At 31.6% G+C, this 22,489-nt stretch overlaps 1 protein-coding gene across 2 annotated transcripts in view; it reads left to right on the forward strand.

Annotated features, from left to right (window-relative positions):
• Positions 1 to 22,489, forward strand: part of UBA6 (ubiquitin like modifier activating enzyme 6) — an 82,375-nt gene that overhangs the window by 25,241 nt on the left and 34,645 nt on the right. Inside the window, exons 5-13 of one of the 2 annotated variants that reach the window (XM_079152966.1) lie at positions 2,405 to 2,499; positions 2,984 to 3,095; positions 8,707 to 8,787; positions 11,699 to 11,821; positions 13,316 to 13,439; positions 15,752 to 15,855; positions 17,150 to 17,212; positions 17,909 to 17,985; positions 20,386 to 20,452. In XM_079152966.1, coding sequence (XP_079009092.1) covers positions 2,405 to 2,499; positions 2,984 to 3,095; positions 8,707 to 8,787; positions 11,699 to 11,821; positions 13,316 to 13,439; positions 15,752 to 15,855; positions 17,150 to 17,212; positions 17,909 to 17,985; positions 20,386 to 20,452 — 846 coding nt within the window. Of the gene's footprint in view, positions 1 to 2,404; positions 2,500 to 2,983; positions 3,096 to 3,397; positions 3,502 to 8,706; positions 8,788 to 11,698; positions 11,822 to 13,315; positions 13,440 to 15,751; positions 15,856 to 17,149; positions 17,213 to 17,908; positions 17,986 to 20,385; positions 20,453 to 22,489 lie in introns of those variants that run through there. The other variant, XM_079152967.1, reaches the window with a different exon arrangement.

The following is a 22,489-nucleotide window of genomic DNA, read 5'->3' on the forward strand; positions in this document are numbered from 1 at the left end:
TCCCATCAGGAGGCAATAATATCCTATTATCCTTCTTTTTGTGATTATTATTTTATTATTAGCCATTAATGATCATTGCCTAGATCATTGTTTCATTGGGGACCACAGTTATATTCTCATTCATTAGCTGGGATAATATTTTAGAAAGAAAACTTTCTATTCATCATTTATTTAGTTTCACAAAAGTGTAGATCATTCATGTATGAAAGACATGATAAATACTTGAATTTTTCTTCTTTAATTACCAGCTTTAAAAATCAGTGACTTGGGCTGGGGTTGTGGCTCAGTGGCAGAGCACTTGCCTCGCATATGTGAGGTACTGGGTTTAATCCTCAGCACCACATAAAGATAAATAAAATAAAGGTATTGTGTCCACCTACAACTAAATTAAAAAAAAAAAAATTAGTGGCTTCACCTGGGCATGGTGGCACATGCCTGTAATCCCAGCAACTCAGGAGGCTGAGTCAGAAGGATCTGAAGTTCTAAACCAGCCTGAGCAACTTAGCAAGAGCCTGTCCCAAAATTAAAAAGAAAAAGGACAGGGGATGTAGCTTAGTGGTTAAACACCCTGGGTTCAGTTCCTGGTACAAAAAAAAAAAAAAAACAGTGGCTTCCTATCATTCCCAGCAGAGATCTGTGAACTCAGTATGTATGCATGTATGGATATGTCATGATAAATGCATGTATTTAAACATATTTGATATGTTTTGATCTACTATAGAGGTTATTTTCATTGATGCTAAAACCATCTTTGGTTACAGGAATTCTTTTCAATTTTTGAGTTCTTTTGATACAACCCCAGCAGTGTTTGTCACTAAAAAGTCGTTTTAGTGGACAGAATTAGACTGTTAATGGTCTAATAAGCATTGAATTATCTGATTTTCAAGTTTTAGATTATAAGGTTTTACTAAAATTTTCTAATTCACATTTAGAATTGTATACTTCTTTGATTTATATTTTAAACTTTTTTCCTTACTGTAAGAGTCTTAGTTCCTAATGAAATTAACTTAATTGCTTGTCAGGTGTTTTATATATTGACATAGTTTCAGAATACCAATTCAAATATCATTAATAAAATATTAACAACAATGCAAGTTTTTTATCCTTTTTTTAATCCAACTTGGATTTGACAGACAAATTAACTGTTTTCTTAAATCACTTTAATTCCTCTGAGTAGTTATGCAAACAACTTAATATTTAACAGTTTAGTTCATTTATTCATTTTGCCTTGGATTTTTAGGAATTGCTTTTAATTTAATATAATTGTACTATTATGTGAGATATATATTCAAAGTCATATTTTCAAAGCAATATATTTTCATTATCTTTTTCTGCCCTGTTCCTTTCTTCCCTTATTAGATATCCTCTCCATTTGTTTTTCAATATAAGCAAATGTATGCACACATACATGTGTATCTATGTATATATGTGTATATGTATTTATCTCTTCCTGCTTTTCTTAGTGTCTTGCTTTTCTCCATCTCGCTGTTTATCATTTAATGGCATATCCTGATTTCTTCATAATTATATATATATATCATCCTTTTTTATAGTTGCATGGGTATTCATTATGTGGATATATCACATATATCAATTTTTCCATTTTGTGGAACTTGAACATTTTGATTATTTATTTTTTAATAGTGCTATGTTTAATATTCTTGTACATATGTCTTTTTGTATCTTTCCCAGATTGTTTTTTGGATAGAGTCCTAGAAGTAGGATTGCTGTATCAAGGGACATATGCATTTGTCTTCTTGATGGAAATTGCTAAATTCCTTCCCATTGAGGTTGAGCCACTTCACATCCCTATCAGTAATTATGTGAGTGGCTGATTCACCTCAACCTCATCAGTACAGCATGTTGTCAAACTTTTGGACTTATGCCAGTTTAATAAGTGAAAAAAATTATTTCTTTCCTGAGCAATGCCAAGCATCTTTACATATTTTTAAGGGCCATATATGCATCTTTTTTTCAGTATATTTCTTATAAATTAATCTCGCCCTTTTTTCTGTAAGGTTTGAAAGGACCTGATACGGGTTGCAAATATTGTTTTTCTAGCTTGCGAATTATGTTTATGACTTGGAACTTGGCATATTTTAAATGTTTACAAGAGTTTTCTGATTTTTTGTGTGTTGAGTTTGTTTTAATGTGCTTCTTTCATAAACTTAAATTCTCTTACATTTTTTTTTTAATCACTGTATTGGGGTTTCCAAATGTTATATAGTCATATATCATTTGCATATAGATCAAGTTTTATGTCCTTTTCAATTTTTTTTGCCTATAATTACTTTTGTTGCATTTACACATAATAATACTTATAGTATAGTGTAAATAACGTTAGAGATAGTATGTATTCTTGTCCTATTCTAGATTTCAACAGGTACTTTCCTCTTTTTTGAAGGCACTTACAATCCATGATACAGAAAAATGCCGGGCATGGGATTTAGGAACCAACTTCTTTCTCTGCGAAGATGACATTGTTAGTGGGAGAAACAGGTGGAGATATTTTGATTTCTTATAATGTTTTTAAAATTTTGATCTCTCAGTTATTTAGAATATTTTCCATTACTGGAGCACCAGTTCAGTCATAGTTGTTTAACTCATTACCATAAATTCATAGTACCATAGTTAAGTACTAGTGTATGTTATTTAATTATTTGTATTTATCAAGTTTTTGGTACATTCATTGCTAGGAAAATTTCTTTGGGATTATTAAATGACATCTTTAGTATTGAATCATTTAGACTTCTAGAGCATGGAATTTAGAACTGTAAGTATATACTTTGAGATTATTTGGCTGTGAATTATGACAGTATTTTTAAGAATGTATAGTTTTATGAAACATAAATTAGTCTTTTTTATTGTATAACTTATTGTTTCAGTTAAAATTTCATAACATGTTAGGTTCTGATGATGTCATTAAGTATCCAACTTTAAGAGATTGAATATATTAAATGAAGATGGTTAATTATTTTTTTAGGGCTGAAGCTGTACTTTATCACATTGCAGAACTAAATCCATATGTTCATGTCACATTATCTTCTGTACCTTTCAATGAAACCACAGATTTCTCCTTCTTAAATAAATACCAGGTTAGTGAACCAATTTTGTATTAAATGCTATTGACCCATTTCTAGGCAAATCATCAAGTATTAATACAGCATAATTGCTTGGTGTATTGAGCAAAACAAAAAAGTTACATCAGACTACTTACTGGAATACTACTTATCAGATAATCCATTTTTCAAGAGAGGACATAAGAACTAATGACACAGCAGTTCATTTGGTTATTTTAACAGTAATATGCATAAAACTACTAAAGTTTATTTATATCAGCATGCATTTATTTCTTCCTCATGCATCTGCATGTCACTTGGGGGTTTTTCTATTCTAGACTAAACTTAGGTTGCACTCCAGAGTCTGAGTGTCTTCATATATCTCTTCTTGGACAAGGAGACTACCATTCATGTTCTCATGTTATCAACAGAACCACAAAAGGCAAGTCCAACCACTTAAGCACATTTTAAGCCCTTATTCACATTACTTCCACTAATACATCATTGTCCAAATCAAGTCACACTGTCAAGCTTAAAGTCAAGAAGCAAGAAAGTGTACTGTTCTCCTCCTAAGGAGCCATAAAGAAACATACAAGTTATAGTGGAGTAAACACGAATCAATAATTCAGTTTACCTAAGTACCAATTCCTTAAATTACAGGAGTAACAAAATTTCCCAGCATATTGGATAGTCTAAAAGTAACTAGATGACCTTGTTTTTTTGTTTTGTTCTGTTTTTCTGTGATTAAATTATGTCATTACCTATTTGGAAATCAGTGTATATACTTCCATTTAAGACCTAATAACTTAAAATCCATTCTTCTAGCACCTAGAATTCCAACCAAGAATTACTAAACATACTTCCTTTTAAATGACTACCTAACCTGAAAAATAAAGGAAGTGGTTAGAGGCCAAATGAACACTTACGTAGAAGTGGTCATTCTCAAGGACAGAGCTACTTGTTGCAATACCAAAGTTCTTGGGAATTAATGGTTACAGGAAAATATGAGATGCAGATCTAGATCTACCTGAGATAGAGAAATGGAATTGAGACTTCCTCACTCTTCACAGAACTGGAATCTCAGAGACCTATAACCGTAGTGGAAGGGCAGATAATAACATTTCTTGCCTATCAGAACAATAAACTTGTCTGTTTTCTTTTTCTCAAGCTCAGGATGAAAAACTATAAAGATTTTCCTGGGAATTTGTAACCATAGGCCTGTATCCACACAGGTTTAGAGATCAGCGTAATAATCTTTGTGATCTAGAAACTCCCAAGCTAAGAATTTAATGTGAAAAAACAAAGTAATGGTACTATTGTGACCATACCCTAGAATGCCAACAGAACTAAACAAATTTAGATATAGGCAGAGAGTACATTAGATAATATACTCTCTGTATTCTATATATAAAGCCCCTTTGAGAATGAGTTCACAATCCAAAGCAAGATAATAAAAAGCAGTTAAACTGATCAAGAGTTGGTGGAGCCAGGTACAGTGCCACATGCCTATAATCCCAGCAGCTCTGGAGGCTGAGGTAGGAGGATCAAGAGTTCAGAGCCAGCCTCAATAATGGTAAGGTACTAGGCAACTCAGAAATGAAAAAGGAGGCATTACAACTAATACCAATGAATTGGAAAAAGTGGAAGAAATGGATAACTTTTTAGACACATTCTACCTACTGAAATTGAACCTCGGAGTCATAGAAAACCCAGACAGATCAATGACAATAGTTACATTGAATCAAGTTCAGGACCAGATGATTTTTCTACTAGATTTATTTATTTATTTATTTGTTTGTTTGTTTGTTTGTTTATTTATTTATCTTCCTTCCTTCCTTTCCTTCCTTTCCTTCCTTCTTTCCTTTCTTTTTTTCTTTAAAAAAACAAGACCTAATGCCAGTTCTTCTTAAGCTATTCCAAAGGATTGAAAGGGAGGGAACCCATTCTACAAGGCCAGCATTACCCCATTACCAAAACCAGACAAGGACACAACAACCAAAAAAAAAAAAAAAAAAAAAAAAAACTATAGCCCAATGTCCTCACTAATAGATGCAGAAATTCTTAACACAATTCTAGTAAAGCAGATCTAACAGCACATCCAAAAGTTAATTCACCATGATCAAGTTGGTTGGATTTATCTTGTGGCCACAAGGATAGTTCAGCAGACACAAACCAATAAATATAATATAAACAGAATGAAGGATAAAAATCATTCATTAAACATTACTTAGACACAGGAAAAGTATTTGTGCCCAGTGTGGTAGCACATGCCTCTAATCCCAGCTACCCAGGAGACTGAGGCAGGAACATTATAAATTCCAGGCCAGCCTGGGCAACTGAGCAAAATCCTGTGGCAAAATGAAAAGGGTTAGGGATGTGCTTCAATGGTAGAGCATTTGCCTAGTATGCACAAGGCCCTGCGTTCACTCCTAGAAATATTTCACCAAAGAAATAAAAATACAAGAAAAATCATTTGTTAAAATTTAACCCCCCTTCAGAATGAAAACCCTGAACAAAAAGATAAAGAAGGCTCATAACTCAACATTATAAAAACAAAATGATACCTCCAGCCAACATCATACTGAATGAGGAAAAGCTGAAAGTGTCCCATCTAAGATCTGGAACAAGATAAAGGTGTCCATTTTTACCATTCTTATTCAATGTAGTACTAGAACTTTTGGCCAAAGCATTTAGGCATGAGAAAGAAATAGAGGACATACAAATAAGAAATGAAAAAGTAAAAATATCCATATTGGCAGATGATATTATACTTAGAAAACCTAAAGTTCCAACAAAAGGCTGATAGAACCAATGAACAAATTCAGTAATGTCGTAGGATACAAAATCAACATATAAAAATCAATAGCATTTTTATAAACCAACAATGAGAATGCTGAGAAAGCTATCATGAAAACAGTCCCATTCACAATAGCTATACATAAAATAAAATATCTAGGAATTAATTTAACCAAGGAAGTAAAAGACCTCTACAATGAAATTACAAAATACTAATTTAAAAAATTAAAATACACAAAAATGGAGAGCCCTCTTGTGTTCTTGGATTGAAAAAGTAAATGTTATTATTCTCAAAGTAATATATAGGTAGTGTGATTGCCATCAAAGTACCAGTGATATTCTTCCCAGACCTATGGGAAAAAATTCTAAAATTTATATGAAAGTATAAAAGACCCCAGATAGAGAAAGCAGTCTTAAACAAAAAGAACAACAACAAAAATACTGGAGACATCAAAATACTTGATTTCAAGACAAACCACAGAGCCATAGTAACAACCCCATGGCAGTGGCATAAAAAACAAATGCACAGTGGAACAGAATAGATCCCAGAAATAAAGCCACACATTTACAGCCAACTGATTCTCAACAAAAGCACTAAAAACATAAAGAGAATCCAGCCACTTGAATGGTGCTAGGAAAACTAGATATTCATATACAGAAAACTGAAATTTGACCTTTTTCTCTCACCCTATAGTAAAATCAACTCAAAATGTGTAAAAGCCCTGAGTAAGACCTGAAGCTATGATTCTACTGGAAGAAAAATAGGGGAAATACTTTAAGATATTGATACAGGCGATGATTTTCTGGCTGTGATTGAAAGGACAGTTAAATAAAATAAAAAATAAATGAGTTTACATCAAAGTAAAAATATTCTGACAGTAAATGAAAAAACAGTAAAGAGATAACCTACACACTGGAAGAAAATGTTTGCCAACTATCCATTGGACAAAGGATCCATGATAACTTAGGAACTCAAAAAAATCTGATATAAAAACAAAATGATCTGAATAGACACTTTTCAAACAAAAAATATATATATATGAAAAATGATCAATATTATTAGCCATCAAGGAAATACAGATCAAAACTAAAATGAGCTATCTCACCCCAGTTAGAATGACTGTTACCAGAAAACCAGAAATGACAAGGGTGTGAAAAGTAAAAATTTCTCGTAAACTGTTGACAGAAATATAAACTAGTGTAACTATTGTAGAAAGCAGTATGGAGGTTCCTTTAAAAGCTAAAAATAGATTTACCATATGATCTAGCCATCCTACTTCTGGGTATATATCCAGAGTAAATGAAATCATCATACCAAAGATATACCTGCACACCATGTTTATTGCAGCACAATTCACAATTATGAAAATGTGGAATCAACATAGGTACTCTTCAACATATGCATGGTAAAGAAAATTTCACAGATATACACAGTGAAATACTTTCTAGCCATAAAAAGGAATGAAATACTATCATTTGCAGCAAAATGGATGGAACTTGAAGACATTATTCTAAGTGACATAAGCTAGACATAAAAAGACAAGTACTGAGTTTTCTTTCATGGAAATTAAAAAGAAAGAAAGAAAGAAAGAAAGTTGACCTCATTGTACAGTGGTGATTACTAGTTTGGGAACTGGGAAGGAGGTTGATAAAGGAAGGCTAAATTTGATCAGTGCACACTGTATGCATGTATCAACATACCACAAAGAACCCCCCTAATATGTACATGTTAAGTAATACACATTAATCAAAAATAAAGTAAAATTTTTAAAATGTGGAAATTAGGTTTTATTTTACCACCATCATCACTATCACCCCGTCCCATTAGTGTAACACAGAGGGCTCAATGGATGCCTGTGCACACAGTGTATTGCCTTAAGAAAAAACACTGAAGAAATCTGCTGTTTTATAGCAAGCAGTGAATAAGTCTTTTCTTTTTCCTTGAAGGAGACATTACCTCATCCCTCAAGTTTTTACTTGGCACATATAATCCAGAGAAATAGCCCCAAGTTAAGATCTTACATTTATGGCATACCCATATATAAGATCAAGGTTATGACATTCCAAGTGAGTGAGATGTGTATAGAAAATGAGAGATCCATGGAGGAATGTCTCACTACAGGTAGCACACTATATTCCGAGATAAACTAAATCTATATCTGAATATGTGCTAGTAAAAACTAACATCTGATTCACACAGACCAGCAGAGAGGGAAGCACAAGACTGAGAATATTGTTGTTCTTTACTACTTCATAGACAAATAACCATAAGGAAATAGTTGACCTCTTTGTTTTAGGCAATTATAATAAAATCTGATTGTAAAACCATCTACTTATAAAACAGTTACACATAAAAGATTAAATAAGCACTGAAAATTATTGTTTGCTATAGAATTGAGTGATATCACTAATATTATCATTAAAAGTTTATTTTTTGAATCTGTTGAATCAGAAGTAAAACAAAGTTATGGTACCTAATATTTTTCTTTAAATTGTAAGCTCTTTTTAGTTTGCATGAAAATAGTATTCTGGTGGCTAGATTCGAGTTTTCATGATATTAACAGGTAAAAAAAAGTTCCAGCCACTTGGACAGTGCACAGATACCACATAGGATATTAAAGTTTTTTTCTAATAGTGAAGTCTTCGATGGTACTTGAATTTAATGAAGTTACCCAGCATGTTTTTACTTTTAATATTTTCTTTTTCTGGAGATATTAACCTTAGAGCAGAATACAGTAATAATTTTTTAACAAGAGTAACAATTGGAACTGACATGCTTCTAACTTAGAAATTGTACTTTACTAAAAGAATTGAGCATTTGGTGGTCTTTAATTTCTTTTATTGTCAACAGTGTGTGATAGTGACTGAAATGAAACTTACATTGCAGAAGAAGATCAATGAGTTTTGCCATTCTCATTACCCTCCAATTAAGGTAATAATATTCTTATTTAATAATGACTTGCAGTTACTCAAAGGAGGAGCGCTTTTACTATTAAGATTTGTAGATACTCATTGAGTTACAAAGAAGCTCTTTTTCCATGAGGAAAATCACATAGGATTTCTCTCTTTAATTTTGGTATATTAATTTCCTATTTTTAAAACAAAGATCTGTTTGGTTTATAGGTAGATTGCCAAAATTAAGAAAGAGTAAAGTTTAGGAATGGAAAGGATGATAAACAGCAAGTATATCATCCAGTGTTAAACACGATATGATGATGGTTTTCAAGAAGTTCATTATTTTATTTAACAAATATTCATTGAACATCTATGTACCAGTTTCAGTTCTGGGCCCAAGGAATATATTAGTGAACAAGACACACAGATGTTCTTATTCATGAAACTTACCATCTGCTAGGGAAGATATACAGTAAACAAGCAAATAAATGTGTGGTGGATTTAAAATAGTTTTAAGTCCTACAGTGAAAAAAATTTGGGCAAAGAATAAAAAACAATATGCATGAGGTCAAGAGAACACCCAGTGCTATTTCTGTTAGAAAGTCAAGAAAGTCCTCTTTGAGGAGATGCCATTTGGATAGAACCCTGAGAAATGAGAAATTATCAGCTATTTAAGGATGTAGGAAAGAGCATTCAAAGCAGAGGGATGTGTAAAAACCTGCAAGTTTAAAAATTTATTCTGTGTGTTTGAGCAGCAAGAGGCAAGCCAAGATCATTAAAATGGAGCTAGAAAGAGAGGAAAGCATGGTAAGAGTAAACAAAACCAGAAGATTAGGTGTAGAAAAGTAGGTAAAGGGTCATATCTTATGGAATCTTTGAGAATAATTGAGTTTTAAGCCCCTGAAACTTTGATATGACTTACATTTTTAAAAGATCACGTTAGCTTGCTGTATGGAGAGTGGGCTATAGCAATAGTTCCCAAAGTGTGGTCTTAGCGTACAGTTTCCAAAGCCTTTTCAGGGGTCTGCCCAAACTCTTCATAATATTACATAATATTTTATAATATTATTTTCACTTTTGTTGTTCTTATGGGGTGCTGTGGATTTTTCCAGCATCTATATGATGTGTTTTGATATCATTCCTCTGACACTTTGTGGCAGTTGTGTATTTTTGTGTCTTAAATTTTTCTGTTTTGACTCCTTTATTTATTATTTTACAGTACCCAGGGCCTCTCACACAGCTAGGCAAGCACTCTACCATTGATCTAGCTGCCCTACTTCCCTAGCTTTGTTTTAAGTAGCAATAGGTATTACTCACATAAACAAAAGCCCTTTGAGTTTTTAATAGTGTTTCAGAGTATCAAGTAGTCATGAAAGAGATCCCAAAGAAGGAGAACTATTGGATTATGAGAGTAGAATAGGGGCAGAAAGATCAGTTAGGAGTTACTGCAGTAGGGGCTGAAAGGGGCTATTGTCTCAGATGAAAAAAAGTGAGAATAGAGAAAATGAGAAATTGTTGAGTCTGAGGTAAGTTTTATTGAAAAAAAAAAAAAAAGTCTGGTAAAACTTGAGAATGACAATGTAAATATTGAAAGAGTGAGCAAAAATGGTTCCTAGATTTTTTTGCCTTGCATAATTAGATGCTTGGTGATAATGCTGGAAAGAAAGAAAAATCATAATCCTCCTCCTATAATTGAGTATGCACAACTAACTGCTTTCTTTGTTTTTGAGGTTACTTTTTTTTGAGGGAAAAAAATTGTTCCTTTTAGAAAGGCACTAAGCCAAAATCATTCACAGTAGTATTAGTTGCTGGAAAATTCTGAGTTTTGGTATTTTCTTAGACTATTCGTACTCTCTGTGGGAAATTTTTTCTCTACTTCACAATTTAAGGTGAATCAGGATAGTCTATAAGCTTAAAACAGGAGAAAGAATTTTTACTAAATTACACTAGATTATAAACTGAAATCTTTGTTTATGTAACTATTACATGTATTCGTACTTAAGAATCATTTTAGAAAAAAAATAAATTATCCTGGATTTTGCAACTTTTAAACTTAAAAAAATAAAAATAAAAAGCAGCAAGAGCAGCTGCATATAAATTTCTGCACAGCTTTATGTGTCATTAAAACAACAATAGCAAAAACTATACTCATTTTAATCAATAAAGACAACACATGATCAAGAAGGATGTACTTACTCTAATAGCCATCTCATACTTTGAATAATAGGAATTATAAATCATTTTGATGTGATATACCCAAATATCACTTCATTTTACTTTTGTTAGAAAAATATTTTGTCCTGGGTTGGATATACTACTGAACAAGGATTTGTTATTTATTAGCAATAACTCTAAAAGTAGTTTTCAGCATAAAAATAATTTCTTTACAGATTTTTGGTATGGAAGTAATACATTTGTTTAAGAAAATTGCTTTTAATATTTCTGATTTTGTAAAAGAATTTGTTTTTTAATTTCAGTACTTTGTTTTTTCACTTTCAGTTCCTCAGTGCTTTTTCTTAGCCTGCTGTTACTTTTAGTTGTGTTCTATTTTTCATTAACTCTACTGCTTTTAGTGAATGTACACTCATTTCTTTTTTTCTAAAATATCAAATAAGAATTCATTCAAAGGCCGTTAAATGAAGGTAACTATTATATATTGTGCTTGAATTTTATGAGACCAGAATTTTTGTTATTTAAAAATCATAGAATATAGAATGGTGATATACTGAATGTTATTCTAAGTTCGTTATACCAGATAATCCATTCACCTAATGACCAAATTTCTTGATTCCTAACCTGATCTGCACAGTTTATCCTATTCATGATTCACTTTATTTTCCAAAGGATATACTTAATTATAAATGTAAATTGTCATGAAAGAGCCTACGTTTATTGAGGTATTTTTCTCCTTTACATAAATAAAATAACTTATTTTTGCCATTTCACAGTTCATCAGTGCAGATGTACATGGAATTTGGTCACGGTTGTTCTGTGATTTTGGTGAGGAATTTGAAGTTTCAGATACTACAGGAGAAGAACCAAAAGAGATTTTCATTTCAAATATAACGCAAGTATGATTATATTAAGGAACTTTTTTAAAACAATTTTTAAAGTTGATGTGAATGCTCCTTTTAAAAAGGAAATATTAACACAATATTCTAATAAGCAGAATAAATGAATATTTTCATTTATGATAAAATAATTGGGAATATTTTGTTAATTTCTTGATTGCATTATATTAAAACTAACTTGAAATTGGAATATTAGTTTTTAAGAGTGTCTAGGTTTGCTTCATCATTACTTTATATTTGATAGAACATTTGCTTATCATAAAATTTAAGTTTAGTTTTGTTCTATACCATATTGCTGTGAGGCATGAATTGCATATGATTCATTATTTATTAAACTTTACTTTCTCAAATCATGAATGGACTATGTCATAAGTCACCTGGTCTAACACTATATAGAGAAAGACTTTTCTAATCAATCCATTAGTTCTAAAACAATATTAGAAGAGAGAAAAATTTAAGAATTAACCGTAAGTTAAAAAAAATAAATTAGAACTACACTTTCCTGATATCTAAAAGAATGTAAAAATGATTCCTAATACTCTTTTAACCAAAGTAATTTATTTGTACTCTTTGAAGTTATTGTACATTAAAACCCAAAAGTAGCCAATTACAAAGGAATAGTATACTGTGAAACAATATTAGATATGTTTCTGACTTCATGCTTTTTTATTTTTTTAATTTTTAGTTTTAGACGGACACAATATCTTTTATTTTTATGTGTTGCTGAGGATCAAACCCAATGCCTCACATGTGAGAGGCAAGCTATCTACCACTGAGCTACAACCCCACCCCCCATGCTTTATTTTTAAACCCAGTGTAATGTTTCTTTACTCATGTCTTTTTAAGAAAAATTAATTGAAAAATTATTTTGTGTATCTCTGCTCAGAGTGGTTTGTTATTTCACCTGAGTTACTCTTTTAGGCATATTAATTCTTAGACAATCTTTTACCTTCTGTAGTTAGTTTTAGTTGTCCCTAAGAATTACAAAGTGCTAAAATAAGCTCCAGAAGATAGTAAACATTCTTGTATTGCATTGGTATTTCTTTTATGGAATAGTGCAGGAAATGAGCATGAGCTCATAATAATTTCTTTACTTTAGAATGTTGAGTAGGCTGTAAACTGTTCAATTTTAAAGTATCCATCCACTTTCCATATATTTCTTTGATATCCAGAGTTGGACTCTTAATTTTAACACCTAGTTTTTTCATGTTTTATAAGACACAAGAGTCTTTGAATCTGTGAAATATTCAAACTCTTTGGAATCTCTGAATGTCTCCCCCAAACATATCTCAAGATTCATTTTTAAAAGTACTAATAAGTTGATCATTCATTTGTGACAGTTCTTTAAAGACTTACTTTCATTTAATGAAAAAAATGACTTGGAAGTTGGGTTTGAGAATTTCATGATAACATTGTCATTTTTGTGCGAGTTTTGGAATTTGTACTAAAAGAGTATGTGAACTCAATTTTTAATATGTAACTTTTTATTTTTAGGCTAATCCTGGCATTGTCACCTGCCTTGAAAATCATCCCCACAAACTTGAGACAGGACAGTTCCTAACATTTCGAGAAGTTAATGGAATGACAAGTTTAAATGGATCTACACAACAAATAACTGGTAAGTTAATGTGTTTTATTAACTCATTTATATTTATTCATTATTCAGCACCTTTATGATATATTCAGACACTGTACTCAGTATTGGGAACATAATATCAACTGATACAGATCTGATTCATGGCTCTTTGAGCTTAAACATTCAGTTCAAGTGAGGACATGTTAGATAGTGATGATATTAAGAAAGCACAGGCATTGTTAGAACTCCAAACCTAGTAAGGATACCTTGCCAGGTTGGAGGATAGCAACAGTGAGGACAGAGTATCCTGATTAAAACCTGAAGGTTGTAGCGATTTCAGAAGCTACTGAAAAAGAATGTTTACAGAGATAAATAATAAAAGGCGCAGATCCAGGATAGAATTCAACTACTTGAAATGTGCTATGATATGGCTAGCAGTAAGAATTAAAATTCCAAGAATCTTAAAACACTTGAAAGGAAACTTTGTTATCATGGTAGTTGAGCAAATATTCCTAATTGGTAACTTATTCACATAAGGAGTGTAAGAAAGCAGGAGGAGGGAATAGATTTTGGGCAGAAGATAATGAGTAGTTTAGGTTTGTCAAGTGATTTGACAGTGAAGTATTCAAGTGAAAATAACTAGATGTTGGTTGGATATGTGTTCTTGTTCGGTGGCTTAAATAGGAGGGATGAATGATTATGACTGCCAGCAAGTTTGTAAGTTAATGGGCAAGAAAACGTAGTCATTTTTTTTCTAGGGACTATGTAAGATCATTGCCCAAATGAGAGGGAAGATACTAAGGTCACGGGTTTCAGATGAATAAGCATTTTAACAATTGGAAATATTATCAGGCATCATAGGACCTGTTTGAAGTTGAGATAATGAAATTATACCAACATTAATTTTTATGGTTTTATTTCTCCTCCTGAAAGAGTTAAAGACAATACTAGAAAACCTGTAACTCAGCTGACTGGCATGTTTACCCCAATTCGGGGAAGAGTGAGTCTATTTTGTCCTTAGATGTTTGAAAAATATAATTATGTGATTAATACATAGACTATTAGTATTGCCTTTTTAGTTAACGAAGTAAAATGTATCCTTAATAGATAGAAAGGATGAGTCCTTGTTACAAACTCTGTATAGATAAACAACCTTGGAACTGTATTTAAATATCTTTGGTAACAAAACAGTTTGAAGTTGTTACAACTAAGCATCTTAAATACAGATATAGATCATCATCAGTATTAAAGAATTTGTGTCTATTTTTGTGAAAATTGATCATTTAGGATTATCATTTGTTATTTTGGAGTTCATTCAGTGGTGGATTGTGGTCAGATTCTTGAGACTACCTATATACAAAGAAGCAATTGGATATAAAAGAATGAAGATAGAGAAAATCCACATTTTACATCAAAATTTCTTCAGAATGAGGGATATTTAAATAAAACTCTTGTTCATGACACTTTTTTAAACCTTTATTAGTTGGTTACTGCTTAGTTATTGTGTCAATATAATTTTGTTTTGTGAAAAACATTAAGTAGCTAAAATGCACATCTTAGTTCTCACCCATTCACCACAGGTAACTACTGTTCATAGTTTTTGTGTATCCTATGATTTCTTTTTGCTTTTTTACACTAACGATAGCATTTTACATGTAGTGTGCTGCCCTTTTACCTAACATTCAACAAAATGTCCTCATGATCTTTTCATATCAGTTTTTGCAGAACGTTTTTTTCTAAATTTTTTTCTTTCTTTTGTGACTATGTAATATTTCATGTTATGGAGCATAATATTAATTTACATTTTTTGTATTATGAATGAGATTCAGTATCTTTTTATACTTTACATAATCTTCGTTGGTTTGAGGTGCAAACTTTATTTGCCACCTTTATTGTGTCTGTTGGTGTACTTGAGTCTATTTCTGAATTCTCTAGTCCATTTGTCTGCTTATGAGCCAGAACCTACTGTATTAATTATAAATATTATGATTAGTATCAATATATTATTTAAACTTTATATTTTAATGTTAATAATGAATTTTTCTTATTTCTTTTTGTTTTTTCCTCTCTCTCTCTCTCTCTCTCTCTCTCTCTCTCTCTCTCTCCCTCTCTCTCTCTCTCTCTCTCTCTCTCTCTCTCTCTCTCTCATTTTTTGACTTTTTTTAGTTTTAGACATCACATTGGGAAAAATACTCTATATAGCTCCTCACATTCCCCACACTATAAAAAATACCTGTACTGGAATTTCTTAATTTTATAAATTAGGGAGAATTAGTATCTTTATGAAAGTAAGTCTCCAAATATAAATATTTATATCCCTGTGTAATGGTTTTTTTTTTTTTTTTTTCTTCTAGTGGTATCACCATTTTCTTTTAGTATTGGTGATACTACAGAACTGGAACCATACTTACATGGAGGCATAGCTGTACAAGTTAAGACTCCTAAAACATTTTGCTTTGTAAGTAATTTTTTTATTTTGCTTCAAAAATATTTCCTTCTAGAAAAAGAATAAGGGGAAAAAGTAATAAAATACTCAGTTAACCAAACAGTTAATTTAAAAGCTGAAAAGATTTTGTTTTCTTTTTACCTTGTACCCACTTTGAGGAGAGTGGAATCAATCTAAGAAACAAACTGATGTCAAAAACATGATATAATTTTTTTTTTTAAACTTGTACTTGCTTTGAGGAAAATAGTATCAGTTGAAGAAACACATATCAAAAAAAAAACTAAGGTATACAAGTATTCCTCAAAGGAAATATACACTACTGAATAATCAAAGAGTTGATCATACTATTTACTTCCTAAGACAAATAAAACATATATTCAAAAGATGTAACAAAAGTTGTTTTGCTTTGTCAGTTTAATTTTTTAAAGAAATATTCCTTTTATTATACTTGTTAATTCAATTTTAATTTAAAAACAATTTTAAAATGATGTGTATATTGGAAATGTAAAATAATTACCAGACATGAAAGGAAAATGTAAGTTGCTAAATAGAATATAGAGACCTTATGATCTGAAAGTAAGAGATTTCTTGCTGCTTAAATCTTTAGATCACTTTTCATTTTAATCTGTCTAATACATCTCTGGTTGTTTGTGGTCTTTTGGTGATGTTATTTGGAATTTGGGGGCAGTTTTATTGCACGTTCTCAAGTCAACTTTATTGACTTTTTTTTCCCCCCAGAACTATTAACAATAATAGTACTCTTCAAGTCTTGTTCAAGGCAAAATTAAAACAATAAAATAGTACAGCTAGTCAGACCTGCCCCTATATACTCTTCTTGCTGTGTCTCCAGTTTTTAATTGAGTGTTTGTACCTTAATTTCAGGTTGGGTGGATAATTGGGATTAGTTGTTTTTCAGGTTTTAATTGTTTTTACCTTGGTGCTATTTAATCCACCAAGATTTTTATTTTAGAATATCTATTCTGGTCTTGTTAGACATGTAGAGTATGCATAACAATATCAGAAAAAATATCATAGGTTATAAATGATAACAATAAAGTTTTTGGAGTATACAGATGTTCCTACTAGTTCTTCTTAAGTTTACTACATAGAGCAGTTGTTTGTATGTAACTTCTTGTGGTAATAAGGGAAATAGATTAGTAGCTATTTTATATTTTAGTTCAAACAAACTCTCAACATTATTTATTTCAGACCTGTGGGAAAAATATATTGCCTCTGTTGCAGTGACGTTTAATGGTGTATTTTGTCAAGTAATCACTCATTTGCTGTGAATTTCTTTTCCTATTAGGAATCGTTGGAGAAGCAGATAAAACATCCAAAGTGCCTTATTGCGGATTTTAGCAAACCTGAGGTAAATAAACACTTTGCAGGTTTGAAAGAGGCAGCAGAGTAGGGGATGGGAATTGGTAAGTGATTATAAAGTTAAAATGGACTAACCATGTACATATCTTGCTCTCAGGTTTTCTTAATTAAGGTTATACTCAGATATCTAAAATTGAAGAATTTAAAACTGGAACTTGTATCTTGGAAAAAATATTAGAATGAAAAAGTTTTACTTGTATAGGATTTTTTAAGTTTTGATTATTACAAAATAATTTCAATAACTTATACAAATTGATTTTATTAAAATGTGTGTAGAGTTTATATAATAGAAAAGGAAACAGTCTTAGGCATTTTTTTTTTAAATCACTGGGTATAATTTTGTAACAAATGTAATTGTGATATGAAAGGAATGAACAGTTTCCAAATTTGTAATTGTTGATAAAGAAGAATGATTAGATTACCTTGTACTTATTACTATTATTCAATTGATAATACTTTTAAGTTTCATGAATAACCTGGTAATCACTAGTTATTCCACCTTGGGAGATATTCCTTGAAAAATACCTTTATTGCCTTGAGGTCATTTTATTTCTCAACTGATAATCAGTATGAATAGTATGTTTTGGGGATTAAAATTAAATAATGTTTTAAAAGCATTTAGCCTAGTGCCTGGTGCATTCTATGCATTTATAAATGATGGCCAATTTTTAATGTTCTTAAATAGGCACCTTTACAGATTCACACAGCTATGCTTGCCTTGGACCAGTTTCAGGAAAACTACAACCGCAAGCCAAATATTGGGTAATTTTTTGTTATTGTTAAAAGAATTATTTTCCTTTATATAAAAACAGTATTTCAAAAATTAGTATTTTTTAAAGCAAGTCCCTGGTAATTGCAAAAGCAATAATACACTAAACTATGTAAGCATTTATTATGACTTTCTGGTCCTTCATTTAAAAAAATGAAATCAGACTAAATGTGAATTTTTCCATTTTGAACACTTTAAAACTTACAACTTTTAAAACAAAAAATAATCTGAGAATTACTGAGCTATTAATTCATCATACTTTTTGTGCTTTGTATTAAAACTAAATTTTATTTATATTTTGTTAGGTGATCATGACTTTGAAGTAATGTGTTTATTTATAAGCCAGTTATCTTTAAATCAATGAAACACTGTTGGCAGAATTCCTCATTCTTCACTGTGATACATTCATATATGTACATAGTATAGTTTGATCAGTTTCATTCCACCATTCTTCTCTTTTCTCCTGCCTTCTCCCTCCCCCCAGTTGCCTTCTCTAATCCACTGGTTTCTCTTCTGTTTTTGTGAAATTCTCCCCACTTTTTTCTTTCTTTATTTTAGTCAACTTCCACATATGAGAAGAAAACATTTGACCCTTGACTTTCTGGGTCTGGCTTATTTCACTTAGCATTATGTTCTCCAGTTCCATCCATTCATGAGCAAATTTCATAATTTCATTCTTTATGGCAGGGTAAAATGTTGTTGTGTATATATACCACATTTATCTATTCATCTGTTGACAGGCATCTGGTCTGGTTATATAACTTGGCTAATGTGCTGCTATAACCATTGATAATGGCTATATTCCTACAGTATGCCTATTTTATTTCATTTTTCAAAGTGCTGGGAGTTGTTTTTTTTTTTTAATTTGTTCTTTTTAGACATACATGACAGTAGGGTATATTTTGACATGTTCTGCATATGGGATATAACTTATTTGAATCAGGACCCTATTTTGTGGTTGTACATGATGTGGAGTTACACTGGTCATGTATTCATGTATGAACATAGGAAAGTTATGTCAGATTCATTCTACTGTCTTCTCTATTCCTATCCCCCCTTTCTTCCCTTCCTTCCCCTTTGTTTAATCCACAGAACTTCTGTTCTTACCCTCCCCACCCCCTTGTGGTTTAATATCCACATATTAAAGAGAACATTTGACCTTTAGGTTTTGGGAGATTGGCTTATTTCACTTAACATGATCTCCAGATTCATTCATTTACTAGCAAATTCCATAATCATTCTTCTTTATGACTGAGTGATATTCTGTTCTATAAATATACTACATTTTCTTTATCCACTTAACTGTTGAAGAGCACCTGTTGATTCCATAGCTTAGCCGTTGTGATTCAAGCTGCTTTAAACATTGATTGGCTGCATCACTATAGTATGCTGATTTTAGTTCCTTTGGGTATATAGTGAGGTGTGGAATAACCAGGTCCAGTGGTGGTCCCATTCCTAGTTTTTTGAGGAATCTTCATACTGCTTTCCAGAGTGGTTGCCCCAATTTGCAGTCCCCACACACAATCTGTGAGTGTACCCTTTTCCCCTTATCCTCACCAACATTTGCTGTATTCTTGATAATTGCCATTCTGCCTAGAGTGAGATAAAATCTCAGTGTAGTTTTAATTTGCATTTCTCTAATTGCTAGAGATGTTAACAATTTTTTTTATATAGTTGTTGACCATTCGACCATTCATTTTTCTTTTGTGAAGTGCCTGTTCAGTTCCTTTGCCCATTTGATTGGGGTATTTGGGTTTGATTTTTGTTGTTGTTGTTGTTGTTGTTTTTTGTTTTGTTTTTTGTTTGTTTGTTTGTTTTTAGTGTAAGTACTTTGTTTCTTTATATATCCTGGAGATTAATGCTTTATCTGAGGTGCAGGTGGCAAAGATTTTCTCCCATTCTGTAGGCTCTTTTCTTTACATTCTTGATTGTTTCTTTGCTGTGAAGAAGCTTTTTAGTTTGCCAGTATGCCTATTTTAGATCTTCGATATATGCCAAGGACTGGGATAGCTTTAGGTATATCTATAATGCACTGATTCATTAAAAAAAAACCACCATGAATATCTAGAAGAAAGATTGGTAGAAAAACAGAAATGTAACAGTGGGTGGAGGGGAAGAAAAAGGGGAAGTACTGGGACTGAATTAGAACAAATTAAATTTCATGCTTGTATAATTATGTGAACCCCAATAATATGCATAACTATAATGCACTAATGAAAAATTTTATAAGAATTCTGTGCAAAAAAATCTTGCTTTCCTTTCAAATTTTTTAGAAAGTATTGTTTTTATTTAAAAATCCATATTCATATATAAATATATTTTACTTTTGAATATGGACCTCTTTTTATGGCAGTTGAGAAATTGATGTTGAGGTGCTTTTTTTTGAATTGTAGATGCCAACAAGATTCAGAAGAACTTTTGAAACTAGCAACATCTATAAGTGAAACCTTGGAAGAGAAGGTAAATATTCAAAGTTATGGTTGTTAAAAAGATTTGTTTGTAACATGTAAGTTTTCTGTATATTAACATTCTTCTGAACTAGGCAGTGTGGCATGTACCTGTAATATTAGCTACTCAGGAGGCTGAAGCAGAAAGAATACAACAAATTGGAGGCCAACCTCATGAACTTAAATTAGCAAGACCTTGTCTCAAAATAAAAATAAGAAAGATTCGAGGAAGTAACTCAGTGGTAGAACGCTCCTGGATTAAATACCCAGTACCACCAAAAACAAAACAAAACAAAAATTCTCTTTCCTAGGAATCCCAGCTTTGCTGCTTATGGATACTGTGACGGGATAATTTTTTCATTTTGTACTACTTTATCTTTTGAGTCTATAAAATAAGATTGACCTAACTCATAAGATTGTTGTGAACATTAATGATTATGTTGTGAACATAAATGATTTGATTTTGTAAAATACTTAGAATACTTAGAATAACGTTTAATAATCACTATTTGCTGCCGCTGTTACATTAGTGCTATTTACATTATTACTTATCATTCTGTTCTGATTTACTCAATTTGTTAACCTGCTCAAACTTACTATATAAAATCATCAACTTTTTTACATACCATCTCTTATACATTTTACATTTAAATCTCATAATTGTCCCAAAACTTTTTTTTTATTCTTTTTAGATATACATGACAATAAGATATATTTTAACATATTATACATGCATGGAGTATAACTTGTTCTAATTAGAATTCCATTGTGGTTGTACATGATGTGGCATTATACTGGTCATATATTCCTATATGAACATAGGAAAGTTGCATCAAATTCATTCTACTATCTTTCCTACTCCCATCCTTCTTCCCTTCCCTTCATTCTCCTTTGTCTAATCCAATGAACTTCCCTCCCCCTCCTTATTGTGTGTTAACATCCACTTATGAGAGAGAACATTCAGCCTTTAATTTTTTGGGTTTGGCTTTATGTCACTTAGCATGATATTCTCCAACTCTGTCCATTTACCTGCAAATGCCATAATTTCTTCCTTCTTTATGACTAAGTAATATTCCATTGTGTATATATACCACTTTTTCTTTATCCATTCATCTGTTGTTAGGTTGGTTCCATAGTTAGCTAATGTGAATTGAGCTGCTCTAAATATTGATGTGACTGTGTCACTATAGTGTGCTAATTTTAAGTCCTTTGGGTATATACTGAGTGGGATAACCAGGTCAAATGGTGGTTCCATTCCTATGTGTTTTTGTTTGTTTGTTTTTTATTGTAAACAAATGGTATACATGTTGTTTCTCTGTACATGGAATAATGGCATAACATTTGTGTAATCATAAATTTATATAGGGTAATGTTGTTTGATTCATTGTTATTTTTTCCCTTCCCCCCCACCCCCTATGTGTTTTTGTTTCTTTTTTTTTTTTTTTTAATTTTTTTTGTTGTTGTCATAGATGGACAAAATACCTTTATTTTATTCATTTATTTTTATGTGGTGCTGACGATCAAACCCAGTTCCTCACATGTGCTAGTCAAGTGCTCTACCACCAAGCCACAACCCCAGCCCCTATTACTAGTTTTTTGAGGAATCTTCATACTGCTTTCCAGAGTAGTTGCACCAATTTGCAGTCCCACCACCAGCAATCTGGGTGTGCCCTTTTCCCCTCATCCTCACTAACATTTATTGTTGCTTGTATTCTTGATAATTGCCATTCTGACTGGAGTGAGATAGACTCTCAGTGTGGTTTTAATTTGCATTTCTCTAATTGCTAGAGATGTTGAACTTGTTTGTTTTTATATACTTGTTGACCATTCTTGTTTCTTCTGTGAAGTGCCTATTTAGTTTCTTTGCCCATTTATTGATTGGGTTATTTGCTTTTTGGTGTTAATTTTTTGAGTTCTTTATGTATACTGGAGATTAATGTTCAATCTGAGGTTCAGGTAGCAAAGATTTTCTCACATTCTGTAGGCTGTCTCTGCACATTCTTGATTTTTTGCTGTGAAGCAGCTTTTAGTTTTATGCCGCCCCATTTAT

This window comes from Sciurus vulgaris (genome assembly GCF_902686455.1).
Source record: "Sciurus vulgaris genome assembly, chromosome: 9".
NCBI lineage: Eukaryota > Metazoa > Chordata > Mammalia > Rodentia > Sciuridae > Sciurus > Sciurus vulgaris.